Source organism: Sphaerodactylus townsendi, linkage group LG06 (assembly GCF_021028975.2).
Source record: "Sphaerodactylus townsendi isolate TG3544 linkage group LG06, MPM_Stown_v2.3, whole genome shotgun sequence".
In the NCBI taxonomy this organism is placed as follows: domain Eukaryota; kingdom Metazoa; phylum Chordata; class Lepidosauria; order Squamata; family Sphaerodactylidae; genus Sphaerodactylus; species Sphaerodactylus townsendi.
This window is the reverse complement of record NC_059430.1, coordinates 100,996,317-101,019,641: the sequence shown is the minus strand read 5'-3', so window position 1 is coordinate 101,019,641 and position 23,325 is coordinate 100,996,317. Positions and strand designations below refer to the sequence as shown.

At 42.5% G+C, this 23,325-nt stretch overlaps 1 protein-coding gene across 2 annotated transcripts in view; it reads right to left on the bottom strand.

Moving 5' to 3' along the window:
• Positions 1-10,092, bottom strand: part of KHDRBS1 (KH RNA binding domain containing, signal transduction associated 1) — a 29,333-nt gene extending 19,241 nt beyond the window's left edge. For both annotated transcript variants that reach the window (XM_048500300.1, XM_048500301.1), the window contains exon 1: positions 9,517-10,092. In XM_048500300.1, coding sequence (XP_048356257.1) covers positions 9,517-9,871 — 355 coding nt within the window. In that variant the 5' untranslated portion in view covers positions 9,872-10,092. The remainder of the gene's footprint in view (positions 1-9,516) is intronic.
• Positions 10,093-23,325: the final 13,233 nt, after the last annotated feature.

Genomic DNA, 23,325 nt, shown 5'->3' with positions numbered 1-23,325 from the left:
AGCTGCAGCTTCTACACTACTTGGGAGTCTACAAGGTTGATTTCAAAGGTAGACTTATACAGAGTACATTATAGTAGTTTAGTCTCAATGTTACTGTGGAAAAGGATCCAGATGGCCAGATCAGCTAAGTCAAAGTAGGGGAGTGGGGAGCAATCATCTGGGCTATGAGTTGGAAGGAAATATTTTGTGGCTATGTTAACTTGCTTCTCCAGCAGTTATAATGAATCCAGTATAACTCCATGGGCCTAAACCAAGTCAAGACTATAGGCTTCCAAACAAGAATCACTTCCATCTTTCCTGGGTTTCAACTGTTTACTTTCAGACATTTAATCACAACAGGAAAGTTTTGGGTGAATTTCTATTATTTCTAGAAGCTTGTGATTAATGCAAAGACATCTCTGGTGATAAAACAAAATATAGATTCAGTGATACCCTAAAGGCTAATATTTATTCCAGCATTTTGTGAAATATAATAGTTTTTGTAAAACTGAGGTAAATATTTCTCCTACTGTATCAGAAAAATTGAGCTGCATCTCATAAAAGCACACATTGGACTATTGTTAGTCTTTAATGTGCTACTGAGGTTCAATTTTATTTTGCTACAACAGAGTAACACAGATATGGCACTGAAATTATCTCTGGGGACAGACTTTATTAGTGGAGCTTTCCGGAGCACATTAAGACTTCCTGCTGACAGGATCTGTAAAATACAAAAAATTCTCAACCACAGAAAAATAAAAGAATTAGAAAGAGAAGTTGTACTTTTGCTGCACAGGGTTGATTATTTCATAAAGCCAGATCCCACGTTCCCCTTTTATTAACCACCCCTTTTCCCTTTGTTCTAAATTCTAGTAATTTCCATGCAGTTGTGAGCACTTGATATAGGAAAAGCCTGAAACCAGCAGCTGCACTGTGGCGATATGGCTAGGAGGCGATTACACTGTCAAGACGAAGGAGGAGGATACTAGAGAGACAAAGGCTGCATTTCCATTATGTTCTAATGGAACAAGGACTAATGCAGATACCCAGAGCCATGAACGAAAGGGTGATGACAAAAGCCTTTCTCTGTCTTTAGAAAAGGAGATGGGGATAGATACATGGAAATCTCTGGCTTGAAAATCAACCCACTTAACTCCTTTCTTACAACTTAAAAAATACTTTTAAACAAACCCTGTTAGTTCTTTAAATCTTCCTCTGATCGTGGAAAAAGATGGGCATTTTTGTAAACTATTAACATGGTGAGAAATCAAGGCCCAGATACAGTAATACTACTGCTATTAGAGACCAAGCTTGGTTTAAGAGATGTGACTGCCTGAACGTCTCACCCCTGAAAAAAACTGGGGAAAATTTTCCTGACTTATTTTTTTCAAAAGGAAAAACCTGTACATTTAGAGGGAAGATAAAAACACCAAAATTATTTTCTCTTTTTGGTGGGTGAACTGCTTTTCAGAGGAGATTCTGGTCAAAAGGGTCCACTGGATACTTACCGAGAAGGGTCTTTCTCCCTTCAGACGGGGGTGGGGGGTTGGGGCATCTTGTGTAGGTGATTCCTAGCTCTTGGTACAGGGAGGCAAGATCAAATCTTTAATTTGCTTGTTTCCTTTCTGGGAGTCCCCTGCTCCAGTTCACGTACTTCTGACAGCAGATCTTTCTAATAATTACATATTATATTATATCACTACTGCACAGAGGATTATCGGCTGCCCTCTCCCCTCCTTAGAAGAACTCTATAATTCCCAAAGCCTAAAAAAAGCCCAAAACACTCTGCGGCTTCGTGTTGATGTGTTTGGGGCTGTGTAGGGATGGGTGGAGGAAGGGGAAAGTGAGGATGGGGTATGAGTATGAAATTGTGTGCATTGAGGAATGCTGCTGTAAATTTCGTTGTGCGTGCACAATGACAATAAAATGCTTATGCTTTGAACAAGAATTTGTGGCAATGATACAGGAAGCAGAAGATATAGTAAGCACCAGAGGTATAACTAACTGATAGTACACAATGGGAACAAAAGACTGTGGGAGAGATCTAGATGTCCTCCTGTTCTTCAGGGAGAAGGTCCTTTCTCCGTAACTACCCAATGAACTGTTCCCCTCTGAGTCAGAAAGACATTTTGAGTGGAACCTCCTAGAGCAGTGTCTCTGGGTCATCATCTATTGTTCCAATATATGTTACAGAACCTTAAAGCTGCATCTGCTGAGCTATAAGAGTTTAGCTTACAATGCCTCACAAACATATTGGACTAGGTGGCAGCTCTGCGTATTTCATCCAATGAGGCGTGGTTAGTTGGGGTGGCATTTGTAGCAGAGCTACAGATAGAATGTATCATAATACCTGAAGGTACAGGGAGGCTTTAGGTCTTGTAGGCCTCAATAATGCCTTTAGCGTTGAGCTAATAGCTGCCATAGACATAGGTCTGCCCAGGTGAGAAGGACTGATATAAATGAAAAGGAAATCAGACTCCCTAATGTCCTCATAAAAACGAGAGCTCTTCTAACATCCCGTGTGCTGCATATCTTTTTCCTAGCATCAGATGGGCTAGAGGGCAAAAGGATGAGAGGCAAAATTCCTGAGATATGTGGCCACTTTGGGTTTAAAGATAGGGTCTGTTCTCAGAACTACCTTATCTTAGACATTTGCCTGGCTGACATCACAGCCACTCAAAAAAGAGTTTTCACGTGAAGTCACTTTAGATTGATTTCCCTAGTTGGCTCATGTGGGGGTATCATGAATGCTGTCAAGACTGCAGGAAGGCTCCAGGTCAGGAAGCAGTGGGCTTGTGGTGGATTCAGCTGCATGAATCCTTGATCTGTATATGTGAATGTTTAGAGATGCCTTTTCCTCCTTGTATAAGGGAAGGACTGTTTCTAGCTAGAGAGATAAACTTTAATGTCATTGTGCATGAACAACAAAAATACAAAAATACAACCCCCCCCCTCGATGCACATTTCCACAGTCCTCTTCAGTCCTCACACATTCCACAATCCCCTTCCAACCATCCCTACACAGCTACAGCCACGTCAACGCTACATCATGGAGTTCAGCATAGCCACAGCTCTAGAGTAGAAGCTGTCTCTGAGCCTAGTTGTCCTTGTTTTTATGACCCTATATCATCTGCCAGATGGTAATACCTCAAAAAAAGAATATGCAGGGTGAGACGGTCTTTCAGAATGTTCTGAGCTTTCTTGAAGCAACGGGAATTATAGAGTTCTTCCAAAGAGGGGAGAGGGCATCCAATAATTCTCTGGGCAGTAGTAATCACCCTATGGAGCGCCTTCCTATCTGCTACTGTGCAACCGGCAAACCATGCACAGATGCAGTATGTCAGGGCACTCTCTATGGCACAGCGGTAGAAGGTCACCAGCAGTTTTTCATTCAGTTGTTGTTTTCGTAAAAGTCTGAGATCATACAATCTCTGCTGGGCCTTCTTAACCACCGCAGCAGTCTGAACGCCCCAGGTCAAATGCTCTCTAATTATAACACCCAGGAACTTAAAGCTAGCCACCTGCTCCACTTGATCCCCATTTATAACCAAGGGCTGAATTTCTGACTTGTTCCTTCTGAAGTTTACTATCAGCTCCTTTGTCTTATTGGTATTAAGGGCCAAATTATTGTCCCTGCACCACGAGAGCAACCAGTCCACCTCACCCCGGTAGGCAGACTCATCCCCTCCAGAGATAAGCCCCACCACCGTTGTATCAACTTGCGTTGCAACTTGCTGTTGGAGGATACTTCTCTTGAACCCTGATGACTGTCCGTCATGCAGAAATTTCAGTGTAGATGGAATGTTAGGTTTTAATATATCAACCTTCTTCAATTGATACCACCATTGCAAGGTTTTCCATTTATCCAAGTTGTGGAGGGTCCACCTCTGGGGAGTATTTCAACTAGATAAGTTTTGACTGTTCAACTTCCACACAGTCAAACTGAACCACTGAGGGTTTGGGTGGAGCATGAGGCCCTGGTGTAACATGTCTGTTTCTGCTGGATGCTTGAGTGATGGTTCCTTTGCCATTTCCTGTTGGGAATAATCACACCATTCTGCACCTGAAAGCAAAAGGATGAAAACACCCTAGATTCCAAGAATAAATTTCAAAACTTCTTCCTTTTATTCACTGCTATACAGTACAAAATATAAAGGTGATATAATTATATCATTTCCATTTTCCACTCAGGCATACACAGATGCCTTTACAGTAGTTAAATTTGTGCACAAAAAATGTGTGTTAGACCAACTGCCTTAAAAAGAAAATACACCATAGGCAATAACTATGGATGTGAGGGCATCCATTCCCTCTGCTTGTGAATGAAGGTACCGTGCGTACTACCTGTCAAGTTGTTGATTCTTGAGGGTTGCAAAAACATTCAGGACTAATTAGCCGAAGTGAGGCAGGATAATCTCAACATGCTTGAGGGACCATTGTGATTCTAATTTCTCCTGTTTAATGATGTTGAGGGTGCCCTTCATACATTCTGCTTGAATCAATGACAGGTTGATTTTTAACCAATTCAGAATCTTTCGTACCTCATAGTGTAGTTTGGATGACCTTGATCCCCCTGGTTGTTTATATAAATTTTTGCTGAGATGATGACCCCATATGCTGTTTTTGAAGTATAATATTGCCTGGTATATGGCTCAGATTTCTAGCTGGTTGATAGAGAGCTTCACTTCTGAGGGTGTCCAACATCCCTGTGTGTGTTGGTTCTCCAGGGATGCTCCCCAACTGTATAGACTAAAATCTGTAAACAGTTGCCTCTGAGACTGAATACGGAATACCTTCTCCCGTCAAAGATTGAGGAAACCATCTACATAACCTGCCAAGACTTGGGTTCTGGAAGGAACAGGGCACAGTGGGCAGTGTTCACAATGATTCCCAGATGTTCAAGGTGCTGGATTGGAGTAAAGGAGCTCTTATGAAAGTTCACTACAAAGCTGTGTTCTTGTAAGGTGCAGATTGTTGTCTGAGAGACTCTGATGACTTTCCTTGGAACTTTCCCTGACCAGGAGGTCATTGAGGTAGATGTGAATCCCTGTCTCCTGCAGAGACATAATCAGAGATAGGGTACCTCTGAAAAACCCTTGGTGCTGTTGACAATCCAAAGGGGAGGGTCGTGAACTGATAATGTTCATCCTTGGTTGTGAAGCGAAGGTAGCTCTGGTGGGACAGCAAAATAGGCACATGTAGGTATGTTTCCGGTAGATAGTTCCCTGGTTGCATGGCTTTTGTGATGGATCTTAGGATTTTCATGCAGAAACGGCATCGTTTGATGAATCTGTTGAGAAATTTTAAGTCCAAAATGGCTCTCTAGTCCTTGTTTCTTTTGAGGACTGTGAAAAAGATCAAATACGTTCCTATGCCACTCTTTGACATGGGGACAGGCTCCACTGCCCTGATATCCAGTAGTTGTACTGCTGCTTGTGTCCGTAGAACCTTTTCTCGATGCTTGGGGGTCGAGATTTCAGTAAATGCAGAGGCGGTCAGTTTGAAAATTCTATGGCGTAGCCCTAGAAGACTACCTCCAGGGCCCAGACATCTTTCTGATTTCATATCCACCTGTCTGGAAAAAGCAGCAGTTTGTCCTGCACTGTAAGGCTGGCATAGTCAGGACTTAGAGCTGGAGTTGTTGCTGTCCTTAGAGGACTTGCCAAACTGCCTTGGGGGGAAGGACTTGTCATTCGATTGTCTGTGAAAAATCTAGTTGGCATTACTCCAATTCGAGCCCTTGTCCTTGGTAAACCTGGGCAGGATTTGTTGTGAGTGAAAGTTGAAGCCGCCTGAGGGTCTCTTGTCATTGCATCCCACAGATTTAGGAATGACTTCTTTTTATCCCTGGTTTTGACCAGAACTTTTTCCAGAGATGTTCCAAAGAGTATGATCCCCTAGAAGGGGTAAGCTGCTATAAAAGCCTTGAATCGTAGGACCATGACCTTAGCCACAGGTTTCTATCTGTTTCTATTGAACAGGCCATGGCTCTGGACAAGAAGATGAGAGAATCCAGGGGGCCTTCGCAGCAAAGGAGGTGGCTTTCAGAATGTGATTGATACCTTCAATGAGCTGTCGATTAGAATCTAGTAAAAGCTGTAGTAATTTTCTAGTTGAGATGATGCTGGCCCTAGAAATAATGGATTCAGTGGCCAAGGCTTTAATAGCCATGCCTCCAGGGGCTTGATTGAGCAGGTGGACTCTGAACTACAGGCTGAGCACACACTCCCACCCCTTGACATCTATTTATCATTTTCTCCTTCAAAGTCAAACCCTCCTACCTGAGGGACCACTTGATAAAGCTTACAAGCTCACCTGAGAGCCCTTGGGGGATCACAGCCAGCAACAACAATGGCTCCTCTGAGCCTGTGCCCTATGATCTGCACTGTGGTGGATGGCTGAAGCAGCCGCATTCAGCAGCCTCCATTTCCATGTTGCTTTGGGTGGCAAAATGGCAGCCATATAACTCTCCACTTCCTTTCTGTTTTTGGGGCACACTTTCTGCCTGAGGGTTGACTAGAGCACTGGATCCTGAACAGGAGGGGGCTCACTGTGAGATTTCCTGTGCAGCGGCCGTTAACAGGGTTTTCCTCTCAGCCTCCAATAGGAAGCTGTTACCCGAATTGTTTCCCATCATCAGAGAAAAGCAGGAAGAAATCGAAGTCAATGACCAGCTCTGACACTATTACTGAAGAAAGAGAAAACATTTAGAAGGGCTAGGGAACAGTGTAACAGCACTAAAGAAGGAACATAAAGTTAAGATACATAGGGTTATTAAGGAACAGAAAGAGACAGAGTAATGCTGCTCTCCCTGGGTGAGGGATACATAAGGCAGGAAAAGAACGGGAGCATGCGACTCCCAGAAAGGAAACAGGAAATGGAAGAAAGACCATCTCCTGCCTCCCTGAACCAAGGGCTGGGAATCAACTACTCAAAATGTCCTCCTGGCTCAGAGAGATAATGTATACTGTGATGTCTACTATGCACCTGTTTAGTGATGTGTGCACTGCAGACTCACAAGAAATGCTTCAAATTTCAATATGACTGATCTTACCCACAGTTTATATTCAGCGTATAAAAATGGTAACATACTACTAAGAGTAATTTTTCCATAGCTATGAAGTTCCAATTGAAATCCAAATATGCTGCTAGTCCTGTTGTGACTACATGAAACATGTAACACTTTCCCTTTCATTTTTAGCTTTTATTTTTTCTCACCTCTTAGATAACAAGAACTACAATACATAAGCTAAGACAGAAAGGACATATCAGTCCCCCTCTAGTCCTGCTTAACTTTTTAAAATAGAAAATTATGTCATTGATATTTACAAATTGTGTAAATATGCCAAATGTCATTAAATTTTAATTTCAGGATTAAACACATAAATCAGATAAATTTAAATTTGTTGTATTAAACAAAACAATATTATATCCGCTACCTAATCTATGATATTAAAAAGGAAATGTTTTGAAATATAGGCAATACTTTTATCAATTCTTAAGTAATTTTACTGTTTTAACATAAAAGTAATTTTATCGTTTTAGCATAAAAATGCAGGATTTAAAAGAGGGGAAAATAGAAAAATTCTGCAGCAAAAACCCTGTTTAGAAATAAAAAGTTTAATAAAGTTACAACGGATTTAGCAGTACATCTGCATACAGAGTTGAACACTTCTATACCAATCTCTTCTGTTTGTACCCTAGTAAGCATGGGCAAAAAGGAAGGCTTTTAGGTGAGTGCAAACATAACACTATTTTGAGACAAGGAAAATTTAAATTACTCAGTATTTCAAGAGTAATATATGCAGCAAAATGGAAGGCAGATAAATATCCAGACTTGTATAAATTGATGAGTAAACTAAATATGTGGTAATGGCAAAACTAACATCCTAACAGATCAGTGTCAGAATGTTAAGAAAAACAGAATGTATTTTTAATTATATAGCTGAAAATTAAAAATAAAGTAAGATAAGTAAAATAAGGTTAAACCAACACAAAAGAAGAAAATTTTAGGCAATTTGTCTTATAAAAAGTATATTATTAAATATGAAAACACATTGAAAGGACACAAGTAATCTGATTTATTAAAATTAAATTTAGAAAGTTCTGAATAATATATAAAAATCTATGTTTTAAACATATGCTTATTTTTGTGTACTGAAATATTTTTTTAAAAAAACCATGAAGTAAAAACTGCCTAATTGCTGAAAAAGGGGAAAAAAATAAAAAATGTGATATATAAAAATATTTAATAAGTGCAACCCTCCCTTCTTTGTTCTAAAGCTTAGTTCCCTGCTCATGATTCTTTAAAAAGTATGCAAAACAATGGTAATTTTAACCCCTTCTTTCTCAATAATTCCTCGTTCCCGTCCACTAAACTCTCTTACAGACGTGTTCCCAGCGCAAAGTCAAATTCTATTTCCAGTTCTCTATCTTTTATTCTGTTGCCCACTCCATACCAATATATACACTGGCATCTCGCTAGCCTGGTAAACTGAAGACTAAAGAAACAAAATCTTGACCTGTAACCTTGCTTACATACAAAGGTTTTTTTCATATAACCTCTGAGCATTACCAAAGTATAAATGTTTTACACTTAAAAGATTTAATTTTTCACACAAATATTTTTGGGGGAAGTTGTATCTGGAGCCTTTTAGAAATAGACAATATTTTTAACAATATAAGCATTGTTGGAATAAATTCACAACCATTTAAGTATTCAGAATCTTAATTTTACCCATATGTATATTCTTATGGGTACAAAACTTAATGCTGGCAAATGGTAACTAGTGTGATTTATCTTTTGAGGGCAATTACTGCCTCTGATGATCATACAATGCAGGTTTTGCAAACTGCAAGAGAACAAATTCTTTCACTATTCAGAAAAGATGCTTTAATTTAAGGGGTCTCTTTCCGCTTTTTCAAGACATACATCAATTGCTTAAAAGCACGTAGAAAATAATCAAAGGGTTGGTATAAACTTGTCCTTCCAAGTACAAGAGAAGGGGTTCAACACGAGGCCGGCACAGCCCACGTGCAAGAAAGATCCCACGGGCCGGGAAAAGTGCTACCAACCTTCACAGGGACACAACGAGGATGGCCCGTGGAACACGTTCCTAGTTCAGTACTATTCAAGTCGGGAGCATTAGCGTGCGGAAGTGAGAGAGAAAGAAAAGCTCTTTTCAGACGACTCAGCTACGCGCACCCGCACTAACAGGCGCGCGCACCAACCCCTATCGCCATTTTGTGCAAAATCGGGATAACTTTTTGGTGCGCAGATGCCACTGGCACATGTTCTAGTGCCGAAACTTGTACGCTAGCGTGGCAAAAGCTATACATAGATTCGTTTACACGAAATGGCGACCCACCCCATCGGGAGGATGTATACACGTGGCTATAAGCGCCTACAAAAGAGGCACGTGTAACCATTCCCCACCCTACTGGAAAGTGGCGCCGTGTGTTCAAGAGCCCAGCAAAAGGCCTCGTTCGGATCTCCTCCCCTCCCCACTGCGGGCCCGACGGCGGCGACGAAATTACCGGCTTGCAGGAGTTGCATGGCGTGCGTGAAGGAGGGATCCAGGCTGTCCTTCTCGGCCATAAGCTCGGGCAGGTATTTGTTCTCGGGCTCGGCCTTGACTGTTGCGCCGGGCATCAGCGGGGTGGGCGCGGAGGTGGGGGCCGGCGCGCCCGAGCCGGTGGCGGAGGGCGGCAGGAGGGGCGGAGGTTGCGGCCCCCGCGCCCCTCCACCCCGGCCGGGCCTACGCGGCATGCCACCGGCCTGGGCCGACGGAAGGCCGGCCGAGGCAGCGGCGGCCCCCGGGGTCCTGCCCAGGCGGCCGACTGCCGGGGCCCTGCCCAGGCGGCCGGCGGCGAGGTCCTCGCGGCGCTGCATCCGCGGCCGAAGGAGCGGCAAAGGCGCGCGAGGGAACAGGGTTGCCACGCCGACCGAGCGCCGGGCCCGCTTCAGAGAGGAAGACCCGGACCGGGAACGCCTCGCGCTTCTCCGACTCCTTTTCTCTCAGGCGCGAACCCCGCGGCCGCCGTCAACCGTCACTCTGCTCAGCTCCACACTACGCCTGCGTGAGCCTGATCGAACCGCCTACTGCGCATGCGTCGGACCCACTTCGCTGCGAACAACAAAAAGAAAATGGCACCGACGCACCGGGTACACTGCGCAGGCGCGACATCGCCAACCAAGGGCGCCGCCTTCCTTTCTCCTCTGCTCGCCGCGCGCCCCCTTTCCACGTGCGTCATGTGCAAGCGTTTTCAAAGGACGCATGCGCTTTCAAACAAGCAAGGCTGTGAGAGGACAAAGCTGGCGGGGGAAGGGTATCGCTGTGCACGCGAAAGCGCTGCCCCGCTAGGGAAGCACAAAGAGGAGCAGTGGGCGCGTGCTCGTTGGAGGAACTGCGCATGCTCACCAGAGGCGCCTTTTTGATGGGGGGGGGTCCATATGGTTAGGTGTCGGAGGACGCGTTCGATTTGTTGCGCAGATTTAGAGTCTGGCCTTATCCTGACTTTACAGTAGTTATGTCCAGGTACAAGTATTTCAATTGTAAATGGGACTTATTTCTAAATAAAAGTGCGCACTACTATACCTTTCTGCACTGTAGCCTCGCACCACGTTCCTATGCATGTTTATGAAGAAATAGCTTACTACACTTTATTGAAAAGGATTTAAGTCCAGGTAGCCTACGTATACGTTGCCCCTGGAGATCTTCTATTACAATTGATCGCCAAATGACCAAGTTCAGGTCTAGCGCAAAATGGAGAGTGAACTCCATGGCCCACCTCAAACTCTGCCCTTCCCAGGCTCCACCTCCAAAACGCTGACCTCGAGCCCCAAATCAATGTAGTGTTGCTCAGTTATCTGCTTCTCTGAGCTATGAGAAGTTAATGGGATTGTGCTGCTCTTACAGATTGTATTTGAAGGGCATTAGACAAAAATGTAAATCTTTGTAATGTATTTGTTTAATTTACAAATGTACAGGTAGGGGCACAGAGGCATTTCTGTAGGGCAGCAAATACACTATGCGTGTGCATGAAGTGCCTTTGTCAGAGGCAACTTATGGCAAAAGAGGCTTCCGAGGCAAGTGAAAGAGGCTTTTCAAGGCAAGTGAAAAGCAGAGGTGGCTTCCCATTGCCATCTGCTGAGCCTTCCTTGGTGGTCTCCTGTTCAACTATTGCTTAGCTTCTGAAATCTGATGTGATCAGACTACACTATACTACTTTCCGTCATGTAGATGTGCTATTACTGCACATGAAATCCACATAAAGAGAGATCCAGCTTGCATACTTCCCCAAAGTTCAGTTAACTCCCAGCAATGTCTGCTTGGCTTACTCAAAACTGCTGTTTCTTCACATATGATCATACCCCTGCTTCCTCTTCAGCCGGTATTTTAACCGGGTAGGTGTATAGAAGACACTATGACAGATACTATGCCTTGGCGTCCATAAACTTGAGTCATAAACAAATGATTTACAGTTGTGACATTTGATTTATAATTGTAAGTCCCAATCTTCACTTCTTCTAATGATCAATCTAGGGATTGATCCAACAGGTGAAGTAACAAGAGGCTTATATAGAGGCTCTCTGAATAGAACCTGCTGGCACAAGAGAATAGTTTTAGGCCTTTAAGAAGAACCTGCATTTGAAATATCAATTTATTTCAGTCTATTGACATAATCTAATTGGCTTGATAAAGAATACAAAATAAAACCATATCCGGAGGTTTTATAGCCTCTAATAAGCCTCTTGCTACTTCACCTGTTGGATTGAACTATCCCTGGATTGATCATTAGAAGAAGTGAAGATTGGGACTGTCGCAATTGTAAATCAAATGTCACAATTGTAAATCATTTGTTTATGACTCAAGTATTGAGTTTATGTATGTCAAGGTGTTGTATCTGTTATAGTATCCTCTTCAGCTGGGACAGGTCATGTTCTCAAGCAATCAAATGTACCATAGAGAGCCACTTGGCCCCCACATCCACTGTAATGAAGGAATATTCCCCCCGCCCAGCAGTATGACCTGAATCCACTTCCATTCAAATTGTTCTGATACAGCAGTATTGCTACAGACTTTGGTTCTCCCACTTTCTTCTTTTTTTTTCTTGTCACATCACATTCCACTTACAGTGACGCCCATAGGTTTTTCAATTGCCTGACTCTGCATAGTAACCCTAGGCATCCCTTGGTGATCTACCAAGCTTTTGAGATATGATGAGATTGGGCTAACATGGGCTGTCCAGGTCAGGGCAGGATTATGTTTTGTAGCAGTTCAGTTGATTCACCAGGGCCAAAAAGAATGGCAAGGAATCTTAACAATTGTGGATATATTCTCAACGGGTGATAGTGTGAGCAGTGAAATAAAATAAAAACAATTCTTATTTTTCTTTTTGTTTTTAAATAGTTTATTTTGCTTATTAGATAGATGCTTTTGTTAGATAGATTTTCTTCTTGACAGGTTACAGTTTGTAAGCACCTTTCTGGAAGCACTCAGAAACTTGCGAATAGGGTACCTCCCTCCTCCACCATTCTTGGACAATAATCCCATCGTGGGCAATAATAGTCCTGAACCTGGCAACACAAAAGATTGATGAACTCAGGAAGATGGGATGCAAGATTCTCTATTGTTATGATACCCAAACCCTGGAAAATCGAGTAAGTGGCGTCACCACTGTCTTTTGTTTTGCAACCCCATTTCTACCAACGGCTGAAGCAGAGCCCCAGACATGGGGCACAGTCATTCAGCCAAGACACCTTTCTGGATGACATCAGACCTTTAGATACAGACACCCTCCTGCTTCACAATCTGCCGCCATTGCCAAGGTTACGTAAGAGCTCACTGACTTTCATTCATGAATTCCCTGCACCCATTCATGAATCTTGTCCATTATTTTAATGACCCAGCTTTGTCTTTAGATGATCTGCATTGTGTTCCTTGTTGTTCCCCTTTGATCCCATTTCCCACTTGCCTATAAAAAACCCTGCATGCTCCCCTACCCGGCTCAGTTGTGCCTAGTTTTGTATTGGGGATTCTTTGGTGCTGCAGTAAAAATCCACTTTTTAAGAATCCTGTTTCCGAGCCTTCCTTTTGAGCTGAAATCACTATTCAAGTTACCTGTGGGCAATGGGCAACACTAGTAAAGGGCTCTGGCTAAGTGTCCATCAAGTTTGGAAGAGATTAAAGGATATCAGTGAAATAGACTACCTCTGGGGCTGGCTAAAACTCCACGTGGTGGAAGGTAGGATGCCTCTTTGGAATTCTGTTACCCCCTAGAAGTGCCTTCACCTGTGCTCTGCTTGTGGTGGTGGAAAGTTCTATCATGTTGCATCTGACTTATGGTGACCCTGTAGGATTTCCAAGTCATGAGAGGTGGCAGAAGTGATTTCCCATTACCTGGCTTTATAGCAAACCTGGACTTCCTTGTTGGTCTCCCATCTAAACATGCCCTGCTTAGCTTTGAAGATATGAGATCAGGCCAGCCAGGGCCATTCAGGTCAGGCTGTGCTCTACGTTTAAATAAGGCAAATACTACAGAAATGCAGTGCGTCTCTTGAGAAAGTGAAGTGCATGCATTTTATTTATTTAAAACTTTTCAATCCTGCTTTATTTCATTGGACTCAAGGCAGCTAAAATGCAGAGAAAATGCATAAAAGGCCATTAATGGATACAGAAATATATTCCTTCTGCTTGTGCTACATTAGCCTCCTTTCTGTTATCCTCAAATGAGTGGATCACAAAGTGACATTCAGCAGGTTCCCTGGAACAGAGATGCTGTGTTATGAAAAGCTTCCTTGGTTACATAATTTCCATTTCCCATACAGCTGTTCAAAGCCCAGTAGCTCATCCCAAGCAAGTGTGTAGTGATGGGCGAAGGAGAAGCAATGTGAGGACTCAGGTGGCATAATGTCAGACTAGGACCTGAGACATCTGAGTTCAAATCCTTTCTCTGCCATGAAAGCTTGCCTGGTGACCCTGGGCCTGTCACAATCTCTCAGCCTCACCTAAATCACAAGGGAATTGTTGTAAAGATCATGAGAAAAGGGGAGATGGATGCAAAAAGCTGCTTTGGATAATGATGAGACACAAAAGAGACACATATGTTTTTTAAAAGTATAAATGAAAATAAAGTGACAGATCATGGGCAGGAGATATGGAGGGCCCTGGGTTCAATCCCCTGTCATCCCTGTTCCAGAGTGCCAATTAATTTTTGGGTAGGAGGTAGTGGACTCAACATTCCTCCCAAGGGGCACAACCTGGTCCCCAGGAAGGCTGATTGTCAGGGAGAGCAGCAAATGGTCACTAGCATTGTGATGGTCTATAACAGGGGTAGGGAACCTGCGGCTCTCCAGATGTTCAGGAACTACAATTCCCATCAGCCTCTGTCAGCATGGCCAATTGGCCATGCTGGTAGGGGCTGATGGGAATTGTAGTTCCTGAACATATGGAGAGCCGCAGGTTCCCTACCCCTGGTCTATAAGACTCTATATGAAAGTTTTTCACACCCCCAAACAGAGCTGGAGAGACTGAGACATAATCTATTACACTTCAGCCCCTACTGGAGACTGTCATCTCCATTGAAAAGGATCAGGGGATAGGTGATAGGAAAGACAGCTGTCTAGGACCATAGAGAGCTGTTGCCAGTGTGAGTTGACCGTGCTGATCTTGATGGACCCAGGGTCTGAATCAGTATAAGGCAGTTCCCTGGGTATATGTGAAGTGCCATCAAGTCACTTCTGATTCATGGCAACCCTATGAATTAATGTCCTCCCCAATGATCTCTTGTTAACAGGCTTACTCACGTCTTGCAACCTAAGGGTTGTGGCTTCCTTGACGGAGTCAATCCATCTCATGTTGGGTCTTCCTCTTTTCCTGCTGCCATCAACATTTTATTTATTTATTTATTCATTGATTGATTGATTGATTGATTGTTTCGATTTCTATACCGCCCGATCCCCGAAGGGCTCCGGGCGGTGAACAACAATGTCAAACAAGGAGCAAATCATACATAAGAGAACAAATACATAGGCTCCATCCAATTAAAAGCAATAAAATATCTTAAAACTTCCTAAAACAGCGGTTAATAATTAGTGAATAGATAAATAAGCAAATAAGCAAGAGGCATCCAAAGAACCCCAATTTAAAACCTACCCCCAGAAAGGGAGCGGCCCCTCAATATGAGGGGGGGTGGCCTGATGGAACAACACAAGAGCAGAGAGCAGAGAACAAGGAGGGGGCACCACATCAGCGGTTGGACACTCCAAAGGCCCAGTGGAACAACACGGTCTTACAGGCCCTGCGGAACTCACCAAGGTCCCGCAGGGCCCAGACAGCTGGAGGAAGGGTGTTCCACCAGGCCGGGGCCAGGGCAGTAAAAGTCCTGGCCCGCGTGGAGGCCAGTCGCATCATTGAGGGGCCGGGGACCACTAGCAAATTGGCCTCTGCTGATCGCAGGGACCAACTAGGGACATATGGGGTAACGCGGTCCCGAAGGTACGAAGGCCCCAGGCCGCGTAACGCCTTAAAGGTCAAAACCCACACCTTGAAGATGATTCGGAATTCAACCGGGAGCCAATGCAGCTGGCGCAACACAGGCTGGATGTGCTCTCGAAAGGCGCCTCCTGTGAGCAGGCGTGCCACTGCATGTTGGACCAGTTTCAACTTCTGGATCAGGCGCAAGGGAAGGCCTGCGTAGAGCGAGTTACAATAGTCTAGCCTGGAGGTGACCGTTGCATTTTCCTAGCATTATTGCCTTTTCTGGTGATACTCTTAATCATTTTAGCTTCCAGGGAGAGTTCAGGCTTGATTTTATGTACAACCTACTTATTTCTCTTTTTGTATCCTTAATACTCTCATCCAACATAACATTTCAAAGGAATCAACATTCTTCCTGTCAGCTTTCTTCATTTTCAAGCTTTCATATCCATACATTGTAAGAGGGAATATTATGGAATGAGTTAAATTGATCTTGGTCCCCAGTAGTATATCCTTATACTGAAGAATCTTTTCTACCTCTTCATGGCTGCTGCTCCCAGTCTCAATCTCTTTCTGATTTCTTGGTTGTAGTCTCCCTTTTGGTTGATGAGGAAGGTAAGGAATAGAAAATTTTGAACAATTTCAGTTTCTTCATTGCACCTTTGAAGTTGTGTAATTTTCCAATAATCAATTCTTTGTCTTCTTAATGTTCAGCTGTAATCCTGCTTTGGCACTTTCTGCTTTAACCTTCAGTAGCAGTCATTTCAAGTTTTCACTATTTTCTGCCAGTAATGTGGTGTCATCTACATATCTCAACTTGTTGATGTTCCACCAATTTTCACTCCACCCTCATCTAAATCGAATCCAGTTTTCTTTATATACTCTGCATACAGACTGAAGAGATAAGGAGATAAAATACGTAATTGTCCAACACTTTTGCCAAATGGAAACCATTCTGTTTCTCCATATTCTGTTCTAACAGAGGCCTTTTGTCTAAAATACAGGTTGCACATCAAGTTAGATGGTGCGACATACCCATAGCTTTTCATGATGTACGCAGTCAAGAACTTGGCTGTAATCTATGAAACACAAACTGACTTTCTTCTGAACATCTCCTGGATGCTCTAGTAACCAACATACATTTACAGTATGATCTATAGTGTTTCTTCTTTTTCAGCTTGAACATCTGGCATTTCTCATTCCATATATAGTAACAGTCTCTGTTGTCGGTTTTTGAGTATTCACGTGAGAAACTAATGTATTTGTCCAAGTTGCTGCAGACTTTGATCTCTCCCTTTTTTGGGAATTGGAATGTAAATTGACCATTTCCAGTCTGAAGGCCATTGTTTTGATTTCCATATTTGTTGGCATTTTCTTGTTAATATCTTGATGGACTCTTTTTTTGTGGTTTGGAATAACTCTATTGATATCCCATCTACTCCTGGTGATTTATCCCAATTTCTCCCAGCACAACTTTAATTTCACTTTCTAAAACAATAGGCTGTACTTCAATAGATTGTTCCTGAAAGTAATGTCATCCTTTCATCTTTTTTGTATAGTTCTTCAGTACATTGTTTTCATCTTTTCTTTATTTTGTCCTGTCTAGTTAATGTAATTCTATTCTTGATATTTGTGTATGCCACAATGTGCATTAAATTTCCCCTTGCTTTCTTGTATCTTGTGGAACAGATTTCCTGTTTTTCCTTTTTTGTTATTTTCTTCTGTTTCTTCACACTGATTCTTACAATAGTTCTCTTTGTCTTGGAGTGCCAATTGCTAAAATGTTGCATTTAGGCTCTTGATTCTATTTCTGTCATCTTTTACTTTAGCTTCTTATCCATCTTTGGCAATTTTAAGAGTTTCTTCAGTCACCCATCAAGGTTTTTCATTTCTTTTGGCTACGTATATGGTATTTGCACATTCTTCCTCGATAATATCTCTGGTTTCAACTATAGTTCTTTTAACGTTAGGAACAAGATCTACCAGACCACTGCCACACAGCCCGGAAAGCCTACAACAACCAGCATAGTTTATTGGTTCATGTTCACTTGAACTTAGAAATGCAAATCTGTCCTTTACATGGTTTTTAAACTGTTCATAAATGTTGCTTAAATTGTATTTTGAAACTATTACTTGTTTTGGTATTTTTCTTCAGCTTTATTCTAATTTTCGATATTAACAGTTCACTGTCTGTACCACAATTGCCTTTTGGTCTTTTTTTAGTAGTCAGACAGAACTTTTCCATCTTCTGCTACCAATGATGTAATCTGCTTGATTTCTGCTTTGGCTGTCTAGTGATATCCACATATACTGTTGTCTCTTTGGTTGCCTGAAACATGCTGACAATGAACAAATTGTTGTCTTCATAGAGTTCTATGAGTTGCTGTCCTGCTTCATTTCATGCTTCTAGCCATATCTTCCAACAATACTTGAGTTTGCTTTGTTTCCTACTCTGTGTTCAGCTACCTATGATTATGAGCTCATCTTGTTTAGGTGTGTAATCTTCTTGGATACTTGCATAGAAGCTTTCAGTTTTTTCCTCATCAGCATCTGTAATGGGGTATAAACTTGAATGGTGGTTATATTGATGAGCTTTCTATAAAACCTTTGGCTAGACTTGACATTATAGCCACTGACTGCCTAAGCTACATCTTGCCTCACTAATAGAACAATTCTGTTTCTTCTGTGTTTGTTATTCTCCAAGTGAAAAACTTTATAATTTTCTGACTGACAATGTCCTAATCCAGTACAATTTAGTTTGCTCACATCCAGGATTGCAATATTTAAATATTCCATTTCTCCTTTTATAATTTTGAGTTTACCTTGACTTATCCTTCACATGTTCCATGTTTTCATTATATGTGTTGAATAGCTTAGGGCTTTCCTTTTTCATCCATTCATGTCTACAAATGAATATCCTTTCGGCTTTAGTCCAGTTGTGACATTAACAACAGATCTACTTATAGTTTTCCTCAGATCTTCCCCAATAGTTGACTGCCATCCAACCTGGGGTTTCATCTTCTAGCACTACATCTTTTTCCATTTTGCATTGTCTCATTATAGGGCTTTTGAGGTATTCATGTGACTCCTCCATTAACAAAGCAGTTTGAGCCTCAAGGCAGTAGCTCCTTACAAACTGTATTATGGAGAATATAGCTGAAAAAGAAAAAAAAACACACATGAAAAATGCACACCTACAACTTTATTAATCTTTACAAATGCAGGGTGCCTTCACTCAATATTTTTTCCTCTGTTTACTCTCTGATTTGAATTTTCTTTCAGAGCCAAATGCCGTTTGTCTGCTGCTCTCCAGTGGTGAAATAGAGAAAATCAAGCATTTAACTTTCTCCTCAGGTCTGAAAATGAAATTCAAACAGTTCTTGCAAGGTTGTTGTGAAGATGATTCCATGTGTACCACTCTTAAGCTTCTTTCGGGAAGGCTGGAATACTGATATGATCAATATTCCTTCCTTAGGTTTCCACACCAAAGTCTCAGCCATTGAAGCCTCATTAAAGTTCCTGTTCTCTCCTCTGCAGTGTTCTGGTCAAGTCTGAGTGGTCAAGTCTGAGTCTATCCTTCCAGTACAGATTCTAAGTGGCTCAGGTCGGCACTTTGATTGAGTGATGAGCTTACTAGATTGTGGGAAAGCCATCAATGTCGTTTACCTTTCTTTCAGTGAAGCTTCTGACAGATTCCCACATGATGTTCTGCTAGGTAAGCTGGATCACTGCAGACTAGACTCTAGGATAATTAGATGGATAGGAAACTGGTTGAAGAAGTGCAGTCAAAGAGTAGTCGTCAGTGGCATTCCATCTAATTGGAGGGAGGTGTCCAGAGGCATAGCTAGGGAAAATGGAGCCCAGTGCAAAATCTGAGTTTTGCGCCCCCCCATGTTCGTTTGTATTTTTTGTATTTTTTAGTGTTTTTTAAGTTTTCGGACTGTAGGGGGCACAGTTTTTAGGCTAGCAGCATCAAAAATTCAGGGTATCTTTAGGAGACTCTCCTGGTGATACCAGCCAGGATTGGTGAAGTTTGGTTCAGGGGGTCCAAGGTTATGGACTCTCAAAGCCCCCATCTCCTATTAGCTCCCATTGGAAACAATGTGGGATGGGGGCATCACCTTTGGTAATCCATAACTTTGGACCCCCTGAACTAAACCTCACCTAACTTGGGTGGTATCATCAGGAGAGTCCCCCAAAAAGTCTCAGTGCAACACACACCCTCCGGTCCCCTTGTAGATCCGCCTCTGGAGGTGTCAAGTGCGGTGCCACAGGCTCGGTACTTTTCAGTATTTTTATAAATGATCTGGATGGAGGGACTAAATTAGGAGGAACAGCAAACACCAGAAGATATAGAATTCAATGAGATCTGAACACATAGGAAAAGTGGGAAGACGTGAACAAGATGTAATTCGACAGGGAAAACTGCAGAGTTCTACGTCTAAGTGACAAAAATAAGAAGCACACATACTGGATGGAGGATACATGTCTGGGTAGCTGTGTGTGAACAAGCTCTGGGGGTACGAGTTGACTGTAAGTTGAATACAATCAGTTAGTGTGATAAGCAGCAAAAAAGGCAAATGCAGTCTTGGGGTGTATCAACAAGTGCATAACTTTCAGATCGCAAGATGTCAGAGTCCTGCTGTAAACTCGATTGGTCAGGTTGCACCTGGATCACAGTTCTGGATTTCTGGAGACCTCTCTTCAAAAAGAATGTGGACAGAATGGAGTGGGAGCAGAGGAGAGTGACAAAGATGATCAAAGGCCTGGAGACCAAGCCCTACAAGGAAAGGCTGAGGGACCTGAGACTGTTTAGACTGGTTGAAGGGGGACGTGAATGCTATCTAAGTATTTGAAAAGCTGTAATTTATAGGAGGCCAGGGAGCTATTCTTGCAGGCAAGAGGATAGGCCTTGTGATAATGGATGTACATTACAAGCAGAAAATTACAAGCAATGCGAGTAGTACAGCAGTGGAAATGGTGGTCTCTGGCAGTCTTCAAGCAGTGGCTGAATGAATTGCTTGTCAGGGATGCTCTGATACTGCACTGAGCAGGGAAGTTGGACTGGATGGCCTCGATGGCCCCTTCCAACTCTTTGACATTACGTACATTTGCATGTTCCCACAGGCGTGAATGAATGTTCAATAACTCTGATAGCCTCACCTGGGAGAAAGCTAAATCCCACTCATTGATTATTCTGGTAATATTCAATTTATTTGATTCGTATCCCGTAGAAACCTGCCAAAAAAGTTAAAAACAGCATGCTAAAATAATAAAACAACAGCACAAATATTATCAGTATTAAAGCACACCACAGAAGTAAGCAGGGGTATATGAACAACATTCAGCAGCCTAAAATGATATCCACAAAATGGACCTCAACCACATGTTAGAAAGAAAGAACTTCTCAGTTAATTGCCTGGGTAAATTGACCCATTTTGCCCTGGGGCAAAAGAGAAGAGAGCAGGGTTTAAGAAGATAATCTGTACTGGTGGGTTTGACACTACAGGAGGAAGTACCCTGGACTGTGAGGCAAGATACAGTTGGCAAGATACAATCCCTGCATCCAGCTCTTAATAGTAGTGTGGTTGCTGTTTCTGGTTGGACATAGTAGTGCTACATGCCATAGAGGAGACCTCGGACTACAAGCTGTAAGACTGGATTTTTAGATATGATGTAATATTTTCCATATATTAATTTTTTGTGGAAAGAATTCTAAGAATAGGAAACATTTGAAAGCATTTCAGCTGAGCATATCTTAAGTGTAAAGCCCTGTGATAAATACATTGAGAAAATGTTGATGAAAAATGGCAATATGTTTAGTTTCCCATCCTATGTGCTCTCTTCCCTATGAATCATGTGCTGGTCATGGTTGGCGGGGTATGTGCACCTTTTTTTCTGAGAAACACCCCTCGCCCCACATTCTTCTAATTGACACAGGCAACTTCCAGTCATTTTCTAATGACATCACTTTTAAAATTACCTGCCTCTGGATCACATAAACAAAGTTTGTGGCTATAAGAAAAGGAAGAAGATAAGGCCACCACGCAAGCAATTAGGGATATTGTTGTTGTTATTATTATGGTAGATTTCACAGCTGCCAGATCTTTAGCTGGTTGTTGGCCTTCATTACAATTCGAGCCTCACCCAGAGGCCTAGGAAGTTGTAATGTATCGGCATAGTATTCGTGCGGATCCCAGCAGGGCTGCCTTCTGAATTTGACAGATGTTAATTTTGTCAATTCGAAGATGATTATGATTATGATTAATGGGATTTGGTATACCGCCCAACAGAGGCGTTCCTCCCATTGAGCAAAGTGGGCAGTTGCTCATGGCGCCGCCTTGTGGGGGGTGCCAAAAATGCAGGTTCGTTTGTGGGATTTTTTTTGTATTGTCAGAGATTTTTCAGGAGACTCTCCTGATGATATCTCCCAGGTTTGGTGAGGTTTAGTTTAGGGAGTCCAAAGTTATGGACTCCCAAAGGGAGTGCCCCATCCCCATTGTTTCCAATGGGAGCTAATAGGAGATGGGGGCTACACCTTTGAGGGTCCATAACTTTGGACCCTCTGAACCAAACTTCACCAAACCTGGGTGGTATCATCAGTAGGGGCTCATGAAGATACTCTGAAATTTTGGTGCTGCTATCTTAATAATTGCACCCCTGACAGCAGGCACCCTCTAAATTTCCCCAGATTCTCCTTTTAAATCCACCCCCTTCCTGCCAATGCTTGTTTTCTTTCTTTCTTTCTTTCTTTCTTTCTTTCTTTCTTTCTTTCTTTCTTTCTTTCTTTCTTTCTTTCTTTCTTTTATTCTCTCAATGCCTAATAAAGGTTTTTTTAATTATTATTATTATTGTTGTTGTTGTTAAATCCACCCCCTTCAGCATGGATTTAAAGGGAGAATCTGAGTTCCCCAGTTTAAACATTGAAAGTGATGCTGTTTCAGGGTGGGGGAGAATCCACCCCAAAATAGCATCACTTTCAATGTTGTTTAAACTGGGGACCCCAGATTCTCCCTTTAAGGTGGATTTAAAAGGAGATTCTGGGCTCCCTAGTTTAAACACCATTGAAAATAATGCTGTTTGGGGGTGGATTCCAGCATCACTTGTTTAAAATAAGGAGCCCAGATTCACCTTTTAAATCCACCTTAAAGGGAGTATCTGGGCCCCCAGTTAAAATAACATTGAAAGTGATGCTGTTTCCCCCAATTGGGGGGACTGGATACAATATCATAAAATGTTTTCATAGCAGTAATAAAACATTTTGAAAGCATTTTGAAAATGTTTTTTAAAAAATATTTCTGCTGTGTAGCTTGGCCCATTGCTGTGTTCAGATTTGTGAGTTGGGGCATGTTCTATAATGTGATGGTGACTTTGAAACGACCTGGTGGAAAAAAATCATTGTTTGGTCACGGTGGGGGAGGGTGGCCGCCCATTGGGGGGGCGGTAATCAAACTCAGGTTTTGCCCAGGGCTCCAGTTTGCATAGGTACGCCACTGCCGCCCAATCCCCAGAGGGCTCTGGGCAGTAAACTATTCACTTATGGTATAGGGAAAAGAAAATATGTTGGCTTAGGGATAATCACTGGAGTGGCTTCCTGCCTATAACTGTCCTATTTCCTTGGCACTGCCACCATGGGTACGCCAGCTTTTGGTATGAGGTAAAGACCTACTGTGAGGCAGTTACAATGCAAAGACATTTAGAGTTAGCTTTAAAACAAATGTTCAAAGTTCTTAGATACAAATGTGTAAAGGTTCAGAATTCTGGGTTTCTCCTTCTTTGTGGCAAACCACATTTTCTTTCTTCCCTTGAAAGGCTTTCAAGTTAAAACTCAGCCACTAAATTTCTTCTCTGCGGTTGCAATCTG